This window comes from Rana temporaria, chromosome 8, assembly GCF_905171775.1.
Source record: "Rana temporaria chromosome 8, aRanTem1.1, whole genome shotgun sequence".
NCBI lineage: Eukaryota > Metazoa > Chordata > Amphibia > Anura > Ranidae > Rana > Rana temporaria.
In genome coordinates, this window is record NC_053496.1 from 34331931 (window position 1) to 34355511 (window position 23581).

Genomic DNA, 23581 nt, shown 5'->3' on the forward strand with positions numbered 1-23581 from the left:
AGCTAAGCTACGCCGCCGCAAGTTTAAGCATATGTACCTGAATCTACCTAATAGTTTTACATGCATTATCTTTAACTTGCTATTTCAGAGTGTTTGCATTACAAAACATACTTTACAGAAGACAATTTTAGTCATGTAATCCCTTTTATTAAGTGTTTTTCATACAGGAAAAGCAGATTACTCACCGGTAATAAGTGCACGAAGCACACCATGCAATGTTTTAAACACCCAGCGCAGTGTCATGACGTACAATACTGGAATTCTCTCTCGTTTTCCAGCATAATTCTCTGTATTGGCGAGCTTATAAAGCCAAGGTTTAATTTGCTTGGATTTTGCCCTACCAATAAGCAACATGTTGATGACAGTTTAAATAAAACTATTCTATTTGTTTTGCATATTTTATTTTAGACCCAGTGATGTCATCACTGGATCTCTGAAGGCCAGAGTCAGGCAAGCTGGGCAGGAAAGGGCTAGCCAATGGTAGGTGCTGACCAGCCAGGAAATGAAGCCTGTTGCATCTAATTTGCTGCAGATTCTAATGCACATTGTAAGAAGTAACTCAACATTTGTTGAGGGGGAAAAGAGGAAAAAAAATAAAAAAAATTCCCCTCCGTGTACATTGCAAGGATTTTAACAAACTTGGTTGCAGATTCCTACCTTTTGGTATTATGAAGAAATCCCTGTGTGTTTTCAATGTCCAAGTGAGTCTAATCAACTGCTGACCTGCAGGGCTCTAATCAGGGGCTGACTGACAACTCATGGGGCCCGCGGGCAACAGGAGATTATGGGGCCCGCGGGCAACAGGAGATTATGGGGCCCGCGGGCAACAGGAGATTATGGGGCCCGCGGGCAACAGGAGATTATGGGGCCCCCGGGCAACAGGAGATTATGGGGCCCCCGGGCAACAGGAGATTATGGGGCCCCCGGGCAACAGGAGATTATGGGGCCACACAGTACTGTATACACACACACATACAGTATACATACACACACACTCTCAGTATACACATACAGACACACACTGACAAGGTACTGGAGAGGAGGGGCAGCTATAATCTTGGGATTTTTAGACCAAAAGTATGTAGGTAAGGGACATTTTAGGGACAGACTTAAAAAAAAAAAAAAAAAATAAAAAAAAAAGATTTTTACATACTGTCCCTGGTTTTACTGAAGCTGGCAACCCTGATGGGGCCCCCTAGTGGCATGGGGCCATCGGGCTGTGCCCGAATGGTCAGTCCGCCCCTGGCTCTAATGAAGAAAATTGAAGGGTCTTCATCCCTTTAGCCATGATTTCCTATTGGGAGAATCTCACCAAAAATGACACTTTTGTTGCAGGGGATGCCAAAAATCTGACTTTGTGTAGACTTCTGAGAAAATCAGTGAGCCAATCGCACAAGCAGCAAATAATGTTTTTGGGGGGGCATCCTGTACACATTCTGTATACAGAACACCTCCAGGTTGCCATATTGCATTTTACAGAAAATGACAAAACTGCAGATTGAAAACAAAGGTTGTTTTTAATAACATTCCATTACAATATTACTTGTTTCAATTGTATACGCTATATTATTATTTTTTATTTGCAGTGTTTCCCCCCCACGAAAGTTGAGTTACCCTTTAAGTGAAGTAAGCATAGAGTGGCTTATGGCGCAGAGTCCATTATAGTGCTACAGTTCCTCCCTTTTATTTTTGTCCGTGTTTCCGAAGGGGGAGATTCGCCCTGGGGACACCGAGACTGAAATGGGATGGAAGACCCAAAATGTTACAATTGTCACTAGAACAGGAATAGAGAGGAGATCTTCCAATAGGAACACCTGTAGCAGTGATACAATGCTCATTCACGCTAGCATTGCTCTCTATAAAGCACTGAACAGGCAGCGAGGGGGTGTTGTAGTCTCTCCTCACCGCCTGCTTTAACCCCTGCAGTAGAGCACTGCAGTTGCAGAGCAGCTCCATTCACCTGCAACAGCTGGTATAATTCTCACTGCAGCTGCAAAGCAACTGCAGCACATGTACATCCCTGGCCGCTGCCTCTGCAGCTTAAAGTGTTTGTAAACCTAGGATTTTTTTTTAACCACTTAACCCCCGGACCATATTGCTGCCCAAAGACCAGAGCACTTTTTGCGATTCGGGACTGCGTTGCTTTAACCTGACAATTGCGCGGTTGTGCGACGTGGCTCACAAACAAAATTGGCGTCCTTTTTTCCCCACAAATAGAGCTTTCTTTTGGTGGTATTTGATCACCTCTGCGGTTTTTATTTTTTGCACTATAAACAAAAATAGAGCGTCAATTTTGAAAAAAAATAATATTTTTTACTTTTTGCTGTAATAAATATCCCCCAAAAATATATAAAAAAACAAAACAAAACAAAAAAAAAAAAAAAAAAAAAACTTTTGTTTTCCTCAGTTTAGGCCGATACGTATTCTTCTACATATTTTTCGTAAAAAAAAAAAAAAAAAAAAAAAAAATCGCAATAAGCGTTTATTGATTGGTTTGTGCAAAAGTTATAGCGTTTACAAAATAGGGGGTATTTTTATGGCATTTTTATTAATATTTTTTTTTTTTACTAGTAATGGCGGCGATCAGCGTTTTTTTTTTCGGTACTGCAACATTATGGGACACTTTTGACACATTTTTGGGACCATTGGCATTTTTATAGCGATCAGTGCTATAAAAATGCATTGGATTACTATAAAAATGCCACTGGCAGTGAAGATGTTAACACTAGGGGGTGGGGAAGGGGTTAAGTATGTTCCCTGGGTGTGTTCTTACTGTGGGGGGGGGGGGGGGGGTGGCCTCACCAGGGGAAATCAATAATCTTCTGTTCATACATTGTATGAACAGAGGATCAGCGTTTCCCCCCTGACAGGACCGGGAGCTGTGTGTTTACACACACAGCTCCCGGTCCCCGCTCTGTAACGAGCGATCACGGGTGCCCGGCAACGATCGCGCCTGCCGGGCACGCGCACGGGACTCGGGGGCGAGCGCCCCCCCCTAGTAGCCTGCGAGAGAGCCGACGTAGAGCTACGGGCTCTCGCGCAGGGGAGCCAACCTGCCGCCGTAAAACGACGGCAGCAGGTTGGCAAGTAGTTAAATAAAAATAAACATGTTATACTTACCTGCTCTGTGCAATCGTTTTGCACAGTGCAGCCCCAATCCTCTTCAGGGGGTCCTCTGCCGGCACTCCAGGCCCCTCCTCTTCATCGGGTGCCCCCACGGAAAGCCGCTTTCCCTGGGTGCACCCATGCGGGCTCGCTTCCAGGTCACGCTGCTGCATCCATTAAAGCCCCCCACGCCACAGGATTTGATTGACAGCAGTGGGAGCCAATGGCTCCTACTGCTATCAATCTGTCCAATGACGATAGACAGCTGCTGGAGCCGCTGAGCTTGCACACATCACTGGATCAGATCGGGCTTGGGGTGGGAAGCGCTGTAGCACATAAAGGATTTTCACCTTAATGTAAAGAATGCATTAATATGAAAAACCATGAGACTTTACAACCACTTTAATGGGGTAGGGGTGAAGGAGCCCTAAGGGAGGACGGCTCATTCTTTGGAGGAGATTAACTTTCTGTTGTCTCTTGGACAGGAAGTGAAGGGAATTCTACCCATTGGGGAAACAGGCAGCCAAAAAAAAATAAAAAATCCTGACGTGGTTCTACCGCCAAAAACAAAAATTGGCTACAGATACACTTTAATGAATGCTATGGAAAAGAAAATACATTATATCCCAGTGGTGCTTAAAGTTTTTGGGTAAAAGGACGCCTTTTTTGGTAATGTGGTTGGAGTTGCTGCACAGAGCATGACAATTAGTATTCAAAGATAATAACATATGAAAAAGAACATGTTATAAAACAAGCAGGTACTATAGGTTAGGGTTTGGTGCCAATAAGTGAATGGCCCCCGTGTACCACCTGCCCCGTCCTATTAGATTGTAAGCTCTTTGGAGCAGGGCCCTCATAATCCTCTTGTATTTTATTGTCTCCCTTTTATATTGTAAAGCGCTACGTAAACTGTTGGCGCTATATAAATCGTGTATAATAATGATTGTTCTCTATTTAGGGGTGTCCATGTATCATGAAGGGGAAATGTATTTTCCTTCAATATGAAGGTTTCCTACACTGCTCTGCTACCCAATTCCTGAAGCACCAATGATGCTGATAAATGAGTCTTCAAAACTAATTCCCAGGAAGCTCATGAATCTGCCAGATTGAAATCTCTTTTGAAGGGCTTCTTTCGTTATCTATCTGGATGTGCAATTCACATGTGGACAGTTTATAAAGCGGCCATCCAGTGTCACTCTCCGGCAGGCTCGCGCTCCTCCTCTGTTCTAAGCCGTTTGGCCCCTGGCTTTTCCGGCAGAAGTTGGGAATACTCCTGTAAGGACTGGGCGACCTGTTCAATGCTCCAGCTGTCCTCTCTGAGCGCGTGCTCCTCCAATGTGAAGGGACCCTGCTTGGTGCGGATCAGCTCCTTCACGCTGGCACAACTTGACAGGGCTGTCAGGGAAAGGGGGAAAAAAAAAAATGACATGAAAACCACAAACACCAACACTGTGAAATTATCAATGTCTGAGGATTTAACTCTCATCAGCTGAAAATCATCTCGATGAGCCGGGAGGGTCTGAACTGGCAGACGCGGTGCTTCGCTAATGCGGGATTAGAGACTGTCAAGGGTGGGGGAAGGTTTATCCGTTTATGCCCAGAGTAGTAGGGGATGGGTGAGGTTGGAAGAAAAATTCTACCGAGGATCAGCGTTATGCTGGAAAAAGACAAGAAGTAAAAATCTATCTCTATCTCTATCTCTATCTCTATCTCTATCTCTATCTCTATCTCTATCTCTATCTCTATCTCTATCTCTATCTCTATCTCTATCTCTATCTCTATCTCTATCTCTATCTCTATCTCTATCTCTATCTCCATCTCCATCTCTATCTCTATCTCCATCTCTATCTCTATCTCCATCTCTATCTCTATCTCTATCAACGAAAAACCTGCATTTACAAAACACTATACCCACAGTTGAAAACCCTTATAAAAGCATTGTCCGATTTTTTTCCCAACAGGAAAAAAAATTCTTCCTAACCCTCCAAGTCAGCTGGATATTTCCTGGATCAACAATCTCTGGTGTTATTACTTATAGGTGTTAACATCCATTTATATTCTAGTGCAGGGGGTGGGGTTTCAGCCAACCATCGATTGCAGATGGGTAGATCCCCTCCATGGCTTACCGACCCAGATCTAAACTGCTTCTAAGGCCGTGTACAGATGACCAAACATGTACGATGAAACCGGTCCGCCGGACCGTTTTCACCGTACATGTCTGCCCGGGGATTTCTGTATGGTGACTGTACTCACCATCATACAAAAAACCGCACGTAAACAATACGCGGGGCCCTGCCAGTTCAATGCTTCCACGCATTCGTCAAAGTCATTCGACGCATGCGAGGGATGGTGGGCGCTCGGACATGTACAGTAGGTCTGTACAGACGACCGAACATGTCCGAGCGGGCAGGATTCTAGCGGGCTGTTTTAAAACAAGTCCAGAAATATTTGCCCGCTGGAAAAAGGCCCGGCGGGCAAATGTATGCTGGAATCCTGTCCACTCGGGCCTACACACGACCGAACATGTCTGCTGAAACTGGTCCACGGACCAGTTTCAGCAGACATGTTCGGTCGTGTGTACGGCCCATTAGAGGCGCAGGGAACGAACATACTAAGCGTGCAGCACTGATCCCTGATCCCTTCTCTCAAGTGCATCCCTGCGTGCAAAAGTCTGCTGTACTGAGCACATCCATTGCCCCACCGCTTATTGGCCACACATTGCATACTAACCATCCACTCACTGCTTACTGGCCACCCACAGCATACTACCCGTCCACAGCGTTCTGACTGTTCACTGCCGCCCCTTACTGTCTGTCCACTACCCCACTGCTTACTGGCCACCCACTGCATACTGACAATCCACTGCTCATTAGCCACCCACTGCATACGGACAATCCACTGCTTATTAGCCACCCACTGCTTATTAGCCACCCATTGCATACTGACAATCCACTGCATACCAACTGTCCACTGCATAATGTCCGTCCATTGCCCCACTGCTTACTGGCCGTCCACTGCCCTGCTGACACTGCCAACATACGGTCCACTGCCCTGCTGACACTGTCAAACCACCATCCGAAAGACCTAATGCCAAGTTTCTCACTGAAGCTAAATTCTAAGGTTGGCTACATTAATATATTTACAGGGATGTTTGTTTTCTTATATTTTTATATAGTTTTCTTCATGCCATCCTTGCTATTATTTGGAGGTTTGCTTTTTATTTTTTCTAAAAAAAAAAAAAAAAAAAAAAATGTATTATATAAAAAGTCGCCAAACCCTGATGATCTTTTTCATGTTGTTAAGAAAGATTTCAACCACTTAATGGTTGCCTAACCCTGTTCGAATGCATCCAGGTTTAAAAAATAAAATAAAAAATTGAGCCGACTAGAACTAGTTTCTGAGATGTCTATTCCACACTTGCACAGCTCTTACTGTGAAGAAGCCTTTCCATACGCAGATGTTAAACCTTATTCTTCAAGAGTGTCCTCTGGACTGATCTTAAAGTTATCTTTACTGGACTGTTCTTAAAGTGAAAAACCTCCATAATGTACTGTTTCTTCAGCCTTTGCGAACTACAAGTCTCAGCCTGCCTAGGTGGGTTTGGACTATTTTGCGCTGCAGATCAGTGTCCAAAATAAATAAATCTTCCTTTGATTTATCCCAGAAAGACCCCTGCAAAGTGCATACAAAAAGGAAAAAACACTTTTTATTAGGAAGACAAGAGAGAAATCTTCCAGCGGGGACCCCCAGTGACATCAGATTTTCCACACTTTCTGTTGTGTCTTTTGGACTGAAAGTAAGGTGAAATCATTCCAATGAGACACAGACAAAAAACTGACACAAAGGCTCCAACCCTTCTCTACTTCATCCAAAACTAAAGTCAAAGTTTAGGCTTTAGTTATGCTCCCTCCTGTCCTATCAGCATGTTCCTCATCAACACACTGCAGCTCAACTGACTGGCTCCTTGTGCTGCTTTTCCTTCCTCACCACTGGACCCCTGCTGTACAGCAACTGAAAGATGCTGATACCAGGTCAGATTTAGATACTTACACTGCTTTTATTTAGAAAAAAAAATTACTGATGCATTAAAGTGTAAAGTGTTACTAAACCCACAACAGTAAAATCAGTGTGTATATGCAGCATAGCATGCTAGTTATACTCACTGCAGAACTTAAGGGGTTAATCCGCTGCATTGTGGAAAAAGGCTGTTTTAACCTGTATGCACGAATCCTTCCCTCCTGCAATGTCTACCTTAGAAAGACCAGGCAAGGTAGCCAACCTCAGCCTGCACATGCTCAGTTGTGTCTTCTATGCTGGAGAGAACAGTTTCTTGTTCTCAGAGCTAGCCAGGTCACATGCTATTGACAAAACGCATGTAGTGAAAATCCTCCCTGGATTGTGCAGTTCATCACTGAATTTGGTATACAGATTATCCAAAAAAGGTATATAGTGACAGTATTTTAATGTAAAAAGATGATTTATAAGCTCTGGGCACTGTGGGGGGGCCGTTGGACCAGTGGCGTCACTAGGGTTGGTGTCACCTGGTGCGGTAAAATATGGTGTCACCCCCCCCCCAATAACATTTTTCAAATATTTTTTACCCTACTGTTTGCTTTCTGTTCTCCTTTCTTCCCCTTTTCTCTCTCCCCCTATCCATCTTTCTTGTTCGTTCTATCCCTTCTTTCTCTCCATTTTTCTTTGTCCCCTCCCCCACCTCTCTTTCTCCAGGACCGGAATTCACATCTCAGGAGCCTATAGGCCAAAGGCGTATCTAGAGCATTTGGCACCCGGGGCAGATCCAATATCTGGCACCCCCCCCCACACGTTAACATTTAAAAACACCCCACTGTGCCCCCTGCATACCTCTGTATCCTTCAATATCTTTTTGTTACTACTGTGTACCCCTCTCCACAACTGCACCTCTGGACCACTTTACATTACACAGCACCCTGCATCACTGGCCCCCTTTACATTACACAGCCCCCTGCATCACTGGACCCCTTTACATTACACAGGCCCCTGCATCACTGGACCCCTTTACATTACACAGCACCCTGCACCCCTGGGCCCCTTTACATTACACAGCACCCTGCACCTCTTTACATTACACAGCCCCTGCACCACTGGACCCCTTTACATCACATAGCCCCCTGCACCTCTGGACCCCTTTACATTACACAGCACCCTGCATCACTGGACCCCTTTACATCTCATAGCACCCTGCATCTCTGGACCCTTTTACATTGCACAGCACCCTGCACCCCTTTTACATTACACAGCCGCCTGCACCTCTGCACCCCTTTACATCACATAGCCCCCTGCACCTCTGGACCCTTTTACATTACACAGCCCTCTGGACCCTTTTACATTGCACAGCAACCTGCATCACTGCACCCCTTTTACATTACACAGCCACCTGCACCTCTGGGCCCCTGCATGTTACACAGACCCCCCTTCAGTGCAGACATCCCCTCAGTGCAACCCCCCCTCCTCAGTGCAACCCCCCCTCCTCAGTGCAACCCCCCCCCTTAGTGCAAACACCCCCCCCCCTCAGTGCAAACACCCCCCCCCTCAGTGCAAACACCCCCTTAGTACATCCCCCCCACCCCTTCAGTCAAATCCCCCACATGTCAGCATGTTTTTTTTTTTTTTAAATCGGGATGGTGTCACCCGGGGCGGACCGCACCCCCCTAGCAACGCCTCTGGGTTGGACCATTTTAATATTACTGGGTTTAGTAATGCTTTAACTTGTATTTTTTTTTTACATATATCTGCCTGGATTTGAAATATTTTCACATCCAATAGTTTTCATTTAGACAGATTTTTCACAGATCCAAAAAGAGTTACTTATTGATAATGGTCACCATATTGATAATGGTCACCATTAATAAGGTTACCTAAGATGTAAATGTATCTTCAGGCAGCTATGGGGTGAAGGGTACAAGCCAGTGCTCCTGCATGCGGCCCTGGCCTCGACCCTAAACAGATTTACATCAAGCATCAGATGCCCAATGTCATTCCTTCTTGCAGTCTCTCTCCAGCATCCCATCGGACTTTGGCAGAGGGAGGTAGGCGCAGGCAGCTCTGTGCTGCAAGTCATTCTATTGGACATCTCACAGCTCAATCATCAGAGCTGCTGCTGTCACCCTTTAATACTTACCTGGAAGTCTCATATCAGGGGGAAAAAAGAGTGCTGGCTCCACACAGTGCTCCGTAACTGTCTGGAGCTGGCACTTTGCGGCATAGGAGATGGCATGCTCTGGGGCATGTCACAAAGTGATGAGAAAGCTGCACGGGCGCTATATTATATATATATATATATATATATATATATATATATATATATATATATATATATATATATATATATATATATATATATATATATATATATATATATAAATAAATAAAAAAAAAAAAAAAAAAAAAAGAAGGAGGAGGAATAAATTTCCCCTTTAGGCCACTTTGAATTATTTTTTTTGGGGGGGGGGGGGGGGGAACAGGAGCCCCAACAGAGGCCATAAGGGGCTATAAAATTGATGCATGCCCTATCTGCACTAAAGACAAAACGGTGAATTGGATAGAGGAGGTGAATTTGCCGTTGGGCTGGGACAAGCCGATAACAGACCAAGCAACCTTTCCAGCCAGGAGAGGAAAGCATACAGAACACATGACTCACCTGCGTTCCAAGAAGCGCTGTGTTTGCAAGCAGCAGCAGGGAGGTGAATATCTGGGTCGGGGGGGCCAATAGCAGCCAGGAACATAAGATAGGAAGATCCGCCGACCTTTCATAAGGACTGCAGATAGCAAAAATCAATATTCTTCCTCTGACACCCCATGTATGAGGCCAACAATCGGCTTCATCCAAGAGGTAACCAATGTAGAATAATAAGCACACCTGAGACTAGAGGGACTTCATAGGGCCAATAACACCTATGGCAGGAAAAGCCTAGCTGACCTAGTTATAACAAGTGCAATGGAGGCCACAACTGATTCCATTCATTTGCACTGTATTTTTGTCAGACATGTAAATACCCAAGCAAAATTATAAATATATAAATATATATATATATATATATATATATATATATATATATATATATATATATATATATATATATTTATTATATATATATATATATTTATTATATATATATATATATCATTTTTTTATTTATTTATATTTGTTGACATATCAAATTGACACTCTAAAGTAAACTATACAAACAGCAGCAGTACCAGATAAATCTTATAGTGATACTAAACCCAGCAGCCTGCAGTCACTATATCTGGTCTCCCACAGTACACAGAACAGGGTAATGCAATTATTTTAGTAAATATAAACTGCTAAATACCGTATTTATCGGCGTATACTGCGCACTTTTTTGCCCTGAAAATCAGGGCAAAATAGCGTGTGCGCGATATACGCCGATACCCGTGCTGTGTTTGAACCACTGCGCCAACATATATCGAGCGCAGTACACTCGGGTATAGTAAGGCAGACTCGGCTCCTCTCGCGGTCACGTCCTGTACGTCCTTTACGCGAGAGTAGCCGAGCCTGCCCGACTATACCCGAGTGTACTGCGCACGGTATATGTCGGCACAGTGGTTCAAACACAGCGCGGGAAGCGGGGAGGACACCACGATGGCTGCAGAAGTACGCCGGACCGGACGAGGTCGCCGATGGACAAGACACCGACGAGGGGCATGCAAACTAAGTATTTTTTTTTTTCCAGGAATTTTCCTTCAAGTTCGGGGGTGCGCGCTATACGCCGGGGCGCGTTATAGCAAGATAAATACGGTAAATATATTTTCTCATCAGCAGTACAGAATATAGCAATCTTGCGACTTCTATCACTGTCTGGTTAAAGCTTGTATGAGGAGTTCTCATTCTACTCCGAGTGTCCAATGATGCTGCAGGACCCTCTGTCTGGACAGTGCAGATTTGACCTGCAGTGATCAGAGAAAGAAAAAACTCTAATAATACACACCAAACTAAGCATGTGGCTCCAAAGGCTCCGTCTTATCATGAGATGGAATGGAAACAGTGGAAGAAAGGAAGGATCAGAGAAGACGGAATCAAAACAGTCTTTTAGCACAATGCAGAGGATTAACCCCTTAGGTTCCACAGTGCGTAGAAAAAGCATGCGTTACTGCATATACACACTGGATTTTACTGTTGTGGGTTTAGCATCACTTTAAATCGCTGTTTTTTGAGAAACCTTTCAAAGTGACAGTATTTACCTATTAGAATTATGCCCAAAGCCTCTTTTTTTCCCCCACCTGATCTGCACAGTGGTGACAACAAGTCCGCCTTCTCCCTGAATACCCCATTGGGTCAGGAGTAAGTAACACAAAGCGAAGGGGTGAGGAGTAACCGAGTTCAGTAGTATATATAAAACGCAGAGTGCAGGGGTCAGTACTACATAATGCAAAGTGCAAGAGTCAGTGGTAAGTAATGGAGGTGCACCGAATGGAAATTTAGATACCGAAAATGCAGGACTCACCAAAAATTACAGTTTTAAAAAAATATATTTATATATAAAATTGTATTTTATTCAACTTTTTAATAAATATCATCAATTTAAAGTGGAGGTTCACCCTATAAAAAATTTCTAACATTATATCCAGCCCAGTTCTGCAAATAAAATGACACTGACCTTTTTTTTTTTTTCCCTGTAGATATCGTTTAGCCATAGAATTCACCGCGGCTTCCGGGTAGGGAATCCCGCGGGAGTGGGCGTTCCTATTGACATGCCAATCAATTGGCATGTTAAACGACGGCGCACACAGCGCGTCACGACTTCCCGAAAGAAGCTTGGGTCGGCTCTATTCGGCGCCAGTGCGCAGGCGCCGAATAGAGCCGAGCCGACCCGAGCTTCCTTCGAGAAATCGTGACGTGCTGTGTGCGCCGTCGTTTAGCATGTCAATAGGAACGCCCACTCCTGCGGGATTCCCTACCGCGGTGAATTCTATGGCTAAACAGGGGGAAAAAAAAAGGTCAGTGTCATTTTATTTGCAGAACTGGGCTGGAAATAATGTTAGAAATTTTTTATAGGGTGAACCTCCACTTTAAATGAATATGAATTTATTGTTGGCCATTATTGGCACCTTTAGTGCAAGAAAAGCTCAGTAAAAATGTCTGCAGCCTCGGACCATCTCTTGTATCATGTCTGCAATCTCTTAAACACATTGCTAATAGTATAAGCAAAAATGTCCATTCGGTGCACCTCTACTTACTGGCTGCTCCGATCTGATCGGCTCGGCTGCGGATAGGGTCAGGAGCTGGCATGGTAAGAGGGTTACCCCTAACATGGCAGGGATAAACAAATCCATCTTGATTGACCAGTTGCCGATTCCTGTTCAAACATATTTCAAGTACTAGGGACTGGAGGGGGAAGGGAAACTACAGACGTTGGAGCATTGGCACAATCCTCAGTGGAGATGCGACACTCATTCATAGACTAATAGGCATATGAAAGGATAGAGGACATAGGAAGAGGAGAATCTGCAGGCTCCAAATAACAGTGTCATCCTTTGATTATACAATATTAAGCTCTTTGGGCAGGAGCCCGCTTTAAGGCACTCACCTTTGCCAAGGTCTCTGACCAGACTGCGGACATAGAATCCGCCTCCACACTCGATGTCTGTGGGGAGAGAAGAGCATATTATATTATATTGGCAGACTTGGTACAAGCAAAGCTGGAGTCGAGATAGGAGCAGAACTGTTTTATGTCTATAAGAGGTTATGCCTGAATAATTCATTTGTCTGTGTGATATAATGTTCAGGAAACAGTATTTAAATATGCGTAATTAAGTATTGACAGCCATCCACAAACTCTAAATTTCACTCTGTAGTCTCATATTAACAATGTTATCAGGAAGCGTGCTAAGACTACAGAACCTACCCCCATGTTATTGAGAAGAGGGTTATTGAGAAGAGGTGTTCTGTAGTTCTAGGGCAGCAACGCTGATTCTCTATAGATACAGTACAGAGAACAAGTGTTGTCACCCTAGGACAGGAAGTGTGTTATTAGTATGATCATCAGGTGAAAATAAGAGAATAAAATGTAAAGAAAAACTTAGGCAACACATCTAGAGACTCATAAGCTGCAATATAACATTATTGAATTCACCGATATATGTGAAATTAACAATAAACACATTTTCAACCCTAAATTTTTGATCTTGGGTTGGGATAGATTAAGGAACTGCAGGTACCAATCATTGCAAAACAATCATTTCTTAAACATACAAGTTCATTCTGCTTATATTTTTTATTTTCATGTCCTGAGGAAGGCCATTTACATGCAGACCCCCCCTAGGTAACGCCCACATGTGACACCGACCCTCCATGAGGGAAACAACGGAAATCCAAGGTATGAAATGAGTGGATCAGGGACAGTCAGGCTGGGGAGGAAAGTCTAGATCAGTGATGGTGAACCTTGGCACCCCAGATGTTTTGGAAATACATTTCCCATGATGCTCAGCTACTCTGAAGAGTTCATGAGCATCATGGGAAATGTAGTTCCAAAACATCTGGGGTGCCAAGGTTCGCCATCACTGGTCTAGATGCTTGATGTCCTCCAGGAAGGAAATGGGGCAGGCTTTATCTGATTTGCTGCAGCTTCTAATGCATGTTGTGAAAAGCTCACAGTGTGCAGAATAAGCATTTTTATTACAGGCGTGGGGCTTGAACAGCTGTGCAAGACTTAAAGGGGATGTAAACCCGATTCATTAAATTTGAGCTGGGCACTGGAATGCATAAAAAAAACGCACTGGAACACACGTCACCATTGAGCCTAGGTTCACATTGGTACAATTTAGCATGTCAAATCAGATGCCAAAATGGTGGCTATTGCCAGCAATAGCACCGTCCGAATCGGTGCGGTGCCGCATCGATTCCCAAAAGTCGTTCCTGTAATACTTTTGGCGACTTCAGGGGGGCGATTTGTATAGACATCTGTGCAGGAACCCGCACAGATGTCTGTCAAATCGCTGCTGGAGTCAGACTGCATTCCCAGGTTAGAAATCGTGTGAATTCAGGTGAACTTACACAATTTCTAACCCGTTCCAATGTGAACCTTGGCTTAAAGCGGAGTTCCGGACACAATTTCACTTTTAAATATAAATACCCCTGTAATACACAAGCTTAATGTATTCTAGTAAAGTTAGTCTGTAAACTAAGGTCCGTTTTGTTAGGTTGTTACAGCATTTAGACACTTTATAAAATAGAAATTGACTGGGGCCATCTTAAGTGTGGGCATCATGAAGCCAGACTGTATGACTTCCTGGATTTCAGCCTTGCAGATCTCGCACATGCTCTGTGCTGCACAAGCAGTGTAATAGGTTTCAGATCAGGTTTCAGCACCTGTACTGTCCAAGTCACATGATTCTTCGAGACTGGGGAGTGCACAGACTCCTGGAAAGTTACACCCACTACATTCCCAGGAGTCTGTGCGGTGTAGGTTAGGAAGCTTAAGCACCTAGGTGCAGGAAGAGGGAAGATTAACTATTCTGCCTAGCAACAACACTTTGAAGGCATCTAAAAAAAAAAAAAAAAATTCTTAAAGGACTAATGAAATTTTTTTAAAACTACTGATGTAATGTTATATTTATGGGTGGAACTCCACTTTAAGGTGAAGAAAAATAAAAAAATTAAAAAGGGGAAAAAGTGCACTAGAAAGCATGAAAAACGCACCAAAAACACACATTCAGAACTGCATCCAGATCCCATCTGGACTGCATTTCTATGGTGTGAACTGGCTCCAAGATGCTAAAATGTTCCAGCAGCAGATGGTAGCTGCACATGATGAATTTTGTAGTGTTACATTGTTTGTTTTAAGTGACTCCCGCACGGTCAGATGCGCGCACACACACACACACACACACACACACACACACACACACACACACACACACACACACGCTGCATTTATGCTGCAGCAGATTTTTTTGGGGGACAAGGTCACAGGAGGACAACGCTGAACCAACCATAGAGTGAAACATTCAGAAACCTATGTTTTATGTATATGTGGATTTGTATTAGGGAGATGGCAGGCAGCACCTTCAACAATGTTCATGCAGAGCGATGTTAAAGGAATAGCGGGAGACAACGCAGAACCTCGTACCTCTTGACAGGTCTGTTCTGCACCAATTCCTCTGCATATACAGTGCTGCAGGGAAACAAGATCCAAAGCGATTTGCTGAAAGCAGGGAGAATAAACAAAGAAAAAACTGACACTCCACAAGGAAGGTGATCCACCGCCGATGGCAAAAAGAGAACATGCGTATCCGACGAAACTGTAGTTCAACTACAGATTTTGAAGAACAGGCTAACCTTTTGATTACAAAGTTTGAAGAAAAGGGCTATTCTATATCATCCCTACTAAGCACCAAAAAGGAGGTGCTTGGGATGGATAGACAATCCCTATTGGAATCCAGAGAGAGACCCCAACGGGCAGATACAGTCCCTTTTCTCTCTGGTTCCCATAGACAATATAAAGGGGTAGAGAAGATTGTCAAAAAGTTCTGGCCTATTCTGTTACAAGACACAGATTTGGCCAAAATTTTACCATCCAAGCCATCCTTTATTTATAGGAGAGCTCCTGGTTTACGCAATAAAATTGCAAAAAATGTCCCTGACCCACCTGAGAAACCTCTGACGTTCCTTGATAGCCCAGGATTCTATTATTGTACTAGATGCAGATCATGCAAGAGTACTAAGAGTGGGGAAAAAACGCCTTGGTTTTGAATCCTATGTTACACATGAACAATTTATCATTGAACCGTTAATAACTTGCCATTCCAGATACGTGACTTACGTTCTGGAATGTCCTTGCAAGTTACAATATGTGGGTAGAACCACTAGAGAACTTAAGGTGCGTATCAATGAGCATGTAGCGAACATTCTTAAGGGATTCCCTAAACATAGCGTATCTAGACATTTTGATGAGTGTCACAATAGAGACCCACGATTTTTAACATTTTATGGCATTGATAGGGTAATTAGCCATTGGAGAGGTACAGATCTAAAAAAGACAGTGTCCCAGAACGAAACCAAATGGTTACACCGGTTGCGTACCATGCGACCTTTGGGTTTAAACATTGATCTCGATCTAAATTGTTTTATAACCAACGAATAGAATTTATTGTCTGGTTTATCATATTTTAATATTTTAATTTTTAAGTTTATTTTATGCATTTTTATGCAATTTTATAATAACATTATTAAATGTGATTTTTAATTTTATGTATATTATTGTCCGACATGTTTCCGATTATAGGCATTATTTAATATTGTTTGTTAGCCTAGGATTGTTGTGACATATTTATATTAGCCCATATCTTTTTTGTAGATGTATAATTTGATTGGCCATTGCATCGCTGTATGTATTTGTTGCTTGGCGCGGGACTGAGGCTGTCATTATCCTTTGTCCCTCCCACTTCAATCTGATTGGACGGCCTATATTAATGGCCCATACGCGTGACCAATGACGCTTCCTGACGACGAGTCAATCTCGAAACGTACGTCGAGGCGCATTGGTCCTACGGACTTCCGGTTCCGGCTTTGCTGGTCCTCGCTCACATACAGGTGGAACGCACGCCGCTATACCCTTCCTGGAGCGTGGATCTCTCCCCCAAATCATCCAACGCAGACCAGCCTCAGTGCCGGGTTAAGGCACCTTGCAAGTAAGGGGCCATTTGGCGTTGCCTGTCTTATAACTTTGATTTTATTAAACGTTATTATACTATGGCGATCTCCCTTTTTTTTTTTTTTTTGGCTTATTCTATGAGGCTGTATGCTGTATGCTGGATCTGCTGATATCTACCTAAAAGGATTCTGATGATATATGAACCCATGCCTATTGCGATCCCCTTTTGATTAAGGAGATCAACTTTTTGTGGTAAGGTGCCATCCATGAGCACTTGTTTGCGGTGATTTATTTCTATTTCCTTGGTGGAGGAGGAAGTCTACACAGATTTATGGACTTATCCTGCATAATTCTTTTCACTATCATTTGGACTGTTTTTGCACAACAATTCGTTTGATCTCCTCTACTAGGAGTCTTATTCATTTGTTGGACACTTATTTATTATTGTATATATATTCACTTCTATCCCACCATTATTTATTTATTTATTTTATAATTACTTCTAGATGTTTGAGGTTGATTCACTGAATTTCATAACATATTTATTTATTTAATTAGCGCATCTTTTTTCCTTCACATAGTCTCAAATACTGGGGTTGTCCCCCAGAATTTTTCAGATTGCAGCTTTTTTATATTTTATTAATTTAGATATTGGCGCGAAAATTTTCTCCCCCACATGGAAGCCAATTTTGCAGATGTAAGGGTGTAGTGTTTTTTCAAATATCCTTTTTGTATTTTTGTGATCTTATAGAGAGCTTTAGACAGCTTAGCCATGTGTCCGTTAAGCCTGCTATACATGGTTCGAAATTCAGCCAGTTCAGCAGGGACCGGACAAGTTTCAATCCATGTATGGGCAGGGTGGTTGTAAAGAAATCGATCACATGACTGACTGCTGTACATCTGCCCTGTTGGAAAATATCCGCACAATCAGCACCACCGGCAATAGCCACCAGCGCTGATCAATGTATTCTGATGGCAGAAAAGTCCCCCCCTCCCCAATGTCAAACTCCAAAAGGCACAGTGGGAAGGTTCCCCCATCCACCACAAATGTGTGGATGGGGGGGGGGAAAGCGAGTAATTTTTTCGTCAACCCATTGCTAAAATAAAAATAAAGAATATGCCGGAGGCAGGGGGGTGTTGCGTCCTGGGGATTTTCCCCCTGGACCGCTTGGGTCCATGTCTTCGGCAGGAGATGATACAGAGACTTTATTTCCCTCTGTGTATGTGTAATTGCTGATGTAAATCACTGTATTGCTTATGTTGTAGTTCGTATGGACCAGTTTCCTGTTCTGAACAATAAAAAAAAAAAAAAAATAAAGAATAAAAGCAACACTGAATTATCTATGGGATGCCTTAATGTTCTCTAAACACGGAGCAGGGTGTACTAGAGATGACATCTGGTTTATTACCCAAAATCAGCCAGTCGGCAGGCTAAGGCGGTCCTCTTGGTGCAAGCCGTGAGATTAAATATCTGAAGCACCTTCTACTACAAGGTCTTCCCTACTGGGCTTTTGCCCTCTGAGGATGCATCTATAACAGGTGTCTTATTACAGGTTTTAAAGTCTAGAAACCTGTAGTGCTGAAAGAGTCTCCCTACCCTTGACGATACTGGATACCGTGAATGTTCTACTGTTGACCTAGAAGAAGCAGGAGGTGCAGTTGTCCCCTACATGAATGTGGTGCATTGAAAAGTCAACACAGGAACCTTTCCAAGCTGTCCTACCTTGAATTCTAAGACTGAGATAACACTAGAACCTCAGCTGTCAAGAAACCACAATTGAAGTTTAAGAGTCCAGGCAGCATAGACCTGCGAGAGACCCAGAAGGTTAGGAAGACCTGCAGAAAAAGCAGAATCTGCAGGTATCATGCTTTCCCTCGACCCTCCTTCTTAGTTCTCCATACAGGCATACCCCGCTTTAAGTACACTCACTTTACATACACTCGCGAGTAAAGACATACCCACAAGTGTATGTAAAGTGCCTTACAAGCACTGTACGTACATTTTGCAGCCGCAATAGAAGGAGCTGATGCTCAGAGCATAGCCGGCCCTGTTCCAGTGTGCCCCTGACACCCCCACTACAGCCCCTGAGACCTAACTACAGCTCCTAACACCCCCACTACACCCCCTGACCCCCCACTACACCCTACAAGTCAAAAAAGGTATTGTTTCACTTTAAGTACATTTTCGTTTTACATACATGCTCTGGTCCCAATGTGTACTTAAAAGTGGGGTATGCCTGTATACTAGTGCAATACAAATCTACAAAACCTTAACCCAAGTGACTTGGTGCCCACCATTCTGAGCATCCAAAGAAAATAATCCCTCCCAGAAATAAATCTGCCTGGGACCTTTATTGCCAAGAGGAATGACTTACAAGGGCATTCACAATGTAAATCACTGACGAGCTGAAGATCAATATATAGTCATGAGGGTAATTACCAAAAGCACTAAACTATAAAAAGACATTATATATCTATATCTCTATCTATCTATCTATCTATCTACACACACGCAGATATTAATAATAATATTAATATATTAATTAATACAATATATATATATATTATATACATATATACACACACATATACATACATACATACATACACATATAAATACATACATACACACACACACACACACACACACACACACATACATACATACATACATACATACATATATATATATATATATATGTATTATTAATATCTGCATTCACTATGTACCCCCAACACTCATCAATGCTGGGTTTTGGCCTCCATAGGGCCCAAATCAACTTCTCAGTAACACATGAACTAAAGGAAAAAGCCGCACTACAAATTTCTCAGCAGCTGTATACTTTTAATCGATCCACCAGGTACGAGACAGACCAGATCTTGTTCGCTTCTCTACCTTGTGGATCAATAAAAAGTATACAGCGGCTGAGAGATTTGTATTGCGGCTCGCTTTCTCCTTTAGAACATGTAAACATCTGAATGAGAAATAAGGAAGGTGCGACGGGGGAAAACAATGACACAAAACAAATACATTTTGTGCTGGTCAGCAACAGACATGCAATACGGTAAAAAAAAAAAAAGTTAAAATCTCTTATAAAAAAAAACAGAACGGCAAACAAAAGTGTGCGAGTCAGATTAAAAAGTGTATTTTCAGGTAAAATGTGACAATAACCTCAGAACAGGACTTGCTTTAAATAATTTGTGGTCAACTTGATGTAGGGGCTCAAGTGTTGCCGCTGACATCACCAAGGGGCCACACACTATATTTACGGACTAAAGCTACAGAAAGCTTTTGAAGACGGCAGACATGCGACGAGGTGGACAGAGACTGCAGACATTACATAAGAATTGCAGAGGATAATGGACATGGTTCAATTGAAGCGTATGCCCATTTAAGGGCCATGTTTGCCCCCACAGGGATGCCCAAGTGTTCTACGCAACCCTGTACAAGCAGTCCTACTTATATCAATTGGGATGTAGCAGCTGCCCCCAATCTGACATCTGTGCAGGTATGTGTCCCTGAAGGTATACGGTCTGTGTTCGGGGACATGCACCTGCACCCACATAGCTGTCAAATTGGCTGTGTCTGTGCGTTCGCTGCATACCAGAGCTGCATGATTATTCGTTAATCAAAATCACGATTCTACTCCCCTGCTGATCTTAAAACAGCATTTCCAGATTCTATGTAACAAGTGCAGAGTTCTCTGCTCACTTCTGACAGCGAAAAAAAAACAAAAAACACCACACACACACACACACACACACACTACTTAGAACCCCCAAACATTATATATATTTTTTAGCAGAGACCCTAGAGAATAAAATAGCGGTTGTTGCAATATTTTATGTCACACTGTATTTGTGCAGCGGTCTTTAACTGCTTGCCGACCAGCCACCGCAGTTTTACAGCGGCAGGTCGGCTCTGCTGGGCGAGATCACCTATATCTACGTCATCTCGCCGAGCAGCCAATAGGGGCACACGCGCGCCCCCTGCTCGCCCCTAACGCCAACGCGCATGCCCGGCGAGCGCGATCGCTCGTTACAGATCGAGAACTGGGAGCCGTGTGTGTAAACACACAGCTCCTGGTCCTGTCAGGAGGAGAAATGCCCGATTGTCTGTTCATACAATGTATGAACAGCGATCTGTAATTTCCCCTAGTGAGTCCACCAACCCCCTTCAATTAGAACACACCCAGGGAACATAATTAACCCCTTCCTCGCCCCCTAGTGTTAACCCCTTCCCTGCCATTGGCATTTTTATAGTAATCAATGCATTTTTATAGCACTGATCGCTATAAAAATGCCAATGGTCCCAAAAATGTGTCAAAAGTGTCCGCCATAATGTAGCAGTACCGATAAAAATCGCTGATCGCCGCCATTACTAGTAAAAAAAAAAAAATATTAATAAAAATGCAATAAAACTATCCCCTATTTTGTAAACGCTATAACTTTTGCGTAAACCAAATAAACGCTTATTGCGATTTTTTTTTACGAGAAATATGTAGAAGAATACGTATCGGCCTAAACTGAGGAAAACATTTTTTTTATATATTTTTGGGGGATATTACAGCTCTATTTTTGTTTATAGCGCAAAAACCACAGAGGTGATCAAATACCACCAAAAGAAAGCTCTATTTGTGGGGGGAAAATAAAAGGACGCCAATTTTGTTTGGGAGCCACGTCGCACGACCGCGCAATTGTCAGTTAAAGCAACGCAGTGCCGAATCGCAAAAAGTGGCCTGGTTTTTGACCAGCAATATGGTCCGGGGCTGAGGTGGGCAAAACGCAATTTCTTTTGAAAAAAGGCTATACAGTAAAGTTAGCCCAATTTTTTTGTATAATGTGAAAGATGTTACGTCACGAGAATCGTGATCTTTGTTCCAAGCAAAAAAATTCAAAATAAAAATCGTGATTCTCAGTTTAGCCAGAATCATGGATGTCTAGTGCATGGGTCTTCAAACGATGGCCCTCCAGTTGTTCAGGAACTACAATTCCCATCATGCCTAGTCATGTCTGTGAATGTCAGTGTGTTACAATGCCTCATGGGATGTGTAGTTCTACAACAGCTGGAGGGCCGTAGTTTGAGGATCCCTGGTCTAGTGCATACCAATCAACATTAATAGGACGGTCTGCAATAAGATGCACAGAACATCTGCCCTTGTGCAGCTGTACGCTTAAGTAGGTCTGTGTGAACAAGGCCTAAATCTTCCTTTAAAAAATCACACGTGGCACATTTGATATTTCTCTCAGCAAGATCCATAGAAAAAAAAAATGGCAAAAGGAAATTACATCATTAAAATAAAGTGGGAAATAAATAAACCAAACCATTTAACTTCTAGAAGCCAGTCTAAAGAATATTTTACTGGCTTGAGCAAGAACCAAGACACAGACCACCATCCACAGGGAGGGAGGGCTGCACAATAAGGGCCACATGCAGTCCCTGGGCAGCAGGTCGGGCACCAGGACTATAAACAGACGATTATTTACTGTTCCGGTGTAATGCCCCAGTGTGGAAAGAGCAGGGCAAATATCTGGGTCTAAGTGCAGCACAGGAAGTTATAATTCTGATATCTGTGATGGAGATCTTACCGAGTGTGAACAAAGGGGGCTGGAAGTCAGTTATGGACAGTCCATAGACAGTGACCGGCCTGGCAGGCTTTTCTTCCACTTTGGCCCCTTCTCTGACCAGGCAGGAGAGTCTCTTCCCATCCTTCTTCAGAGCAGAGAAACTTAAAAAAACAAAAACAAAGAAATAAAATAAAGTTCCAAATCTCTGACATTGCATCCTGCTATCACCAAACTAGGCTATGGAGAGGGGACCAAACTTGCCATGACTCTATAATCACGGGGGACTCAACTGTCCTGACCCAGCTGGGGTGCAGACGCGATGCCACCAGTCCCTGGATACCAAACTGTGCAAATAAAATCATTTTTATGCCCCTTTCATACTGGCGAATTCCACCACCAGATCTGTCTGCTCAGCAGGGGGATCTCTCCGCTGAGCAGGTAGAGGATAGGTCTGTGTTCACTTCGCTGATGCAGAGCAGACACGGACACAGCCTGCTCTCCTCTATGGGCTGTCAGATGGAAATAGACCGCCTGTCATTTCCATCCAAGTGTCATCCGATCTGCCAGACGGATGCGGAATAGATACCCATCTGCCTGTTTGTAGCAGACACGATCGGATGCCAGACACATGTCCATATAGAGCAATGGATGGTCAGGTTGGTGTGAAAAACCTGACATGTGGACCTGATCGGTCCCATCTGTATTAAACGGGGCCCTAATCACTGAATGACAAAGACCCAAAGCATACATCACAAATAAACAAGGGAATGGCTTCACCAGAAGAAGATTAAAGTTTTGGAATGACCCAGCCAGAGCCCAGACCCGAATCCAATTGAAAATCTGTGGGGTGATCTGAAGAGGGCTGTGCACAGGAAATGCCCTCACAAATCGACAGATTTGGAGTGTTTTTGCAAAGAAGAGTGGGCAAATATTGCCAAGTCAAGATGTGCCATGCTGATAGACTCATACACAAAAAGACTGAGTGCTGTAATAAAATCAAAAGATGCTTCAACAAAGTATTAGTTGAAGGGTGTGCTACCATATTTTATTTGTACTTCCCTCCACCTAAAAGATTGAAAGTTTGTTTTTCAACTTCGTTGTACAGTTTATAAAATCACATTAAAAGGTGAAATAGTTCCGAAATGATTTCTTTGTCTAATTTTTTTACATCACAAAAACCCGACATTCAAACTGAATATTTCACATTACTGTAATAATTATGCCACCCAAATTAGTGTGTGCTGTAATACTCC

General features: G+C 43.2%; 1 protein-coding gene across 1 annotated transcript in view; it reads right to left on the minus strand.

Moving 5' to 3' along the window:
* Positions 1-3653: 3653 nt before the first annotated feature.
* Positions 3654-23581, minus strand: part of TRUB1 (TruB pseudouridine synthase family member 1) — a 39339-nt gene continuing 19411 nt past the window's right edge. The window contains exons 6-8 of the mRNA XM_040361536.1: positions 22350-22489; positions 12696-12752; positions 3654-4500 (exon numbers count right to left, since the gene is read on the minus strand). Of these exons, the coding sequence (XP_040217470.1) occupies positions 4298-4500; positions 12696-12752; positions 22350-22489 (400 nt within the window). The 3' untranslated portion in view covers positions 3654-4297. The remainder of the gene's footprint in view (positions 4501-12695; positions 12753-22349; positions 22490-23581) is intronic.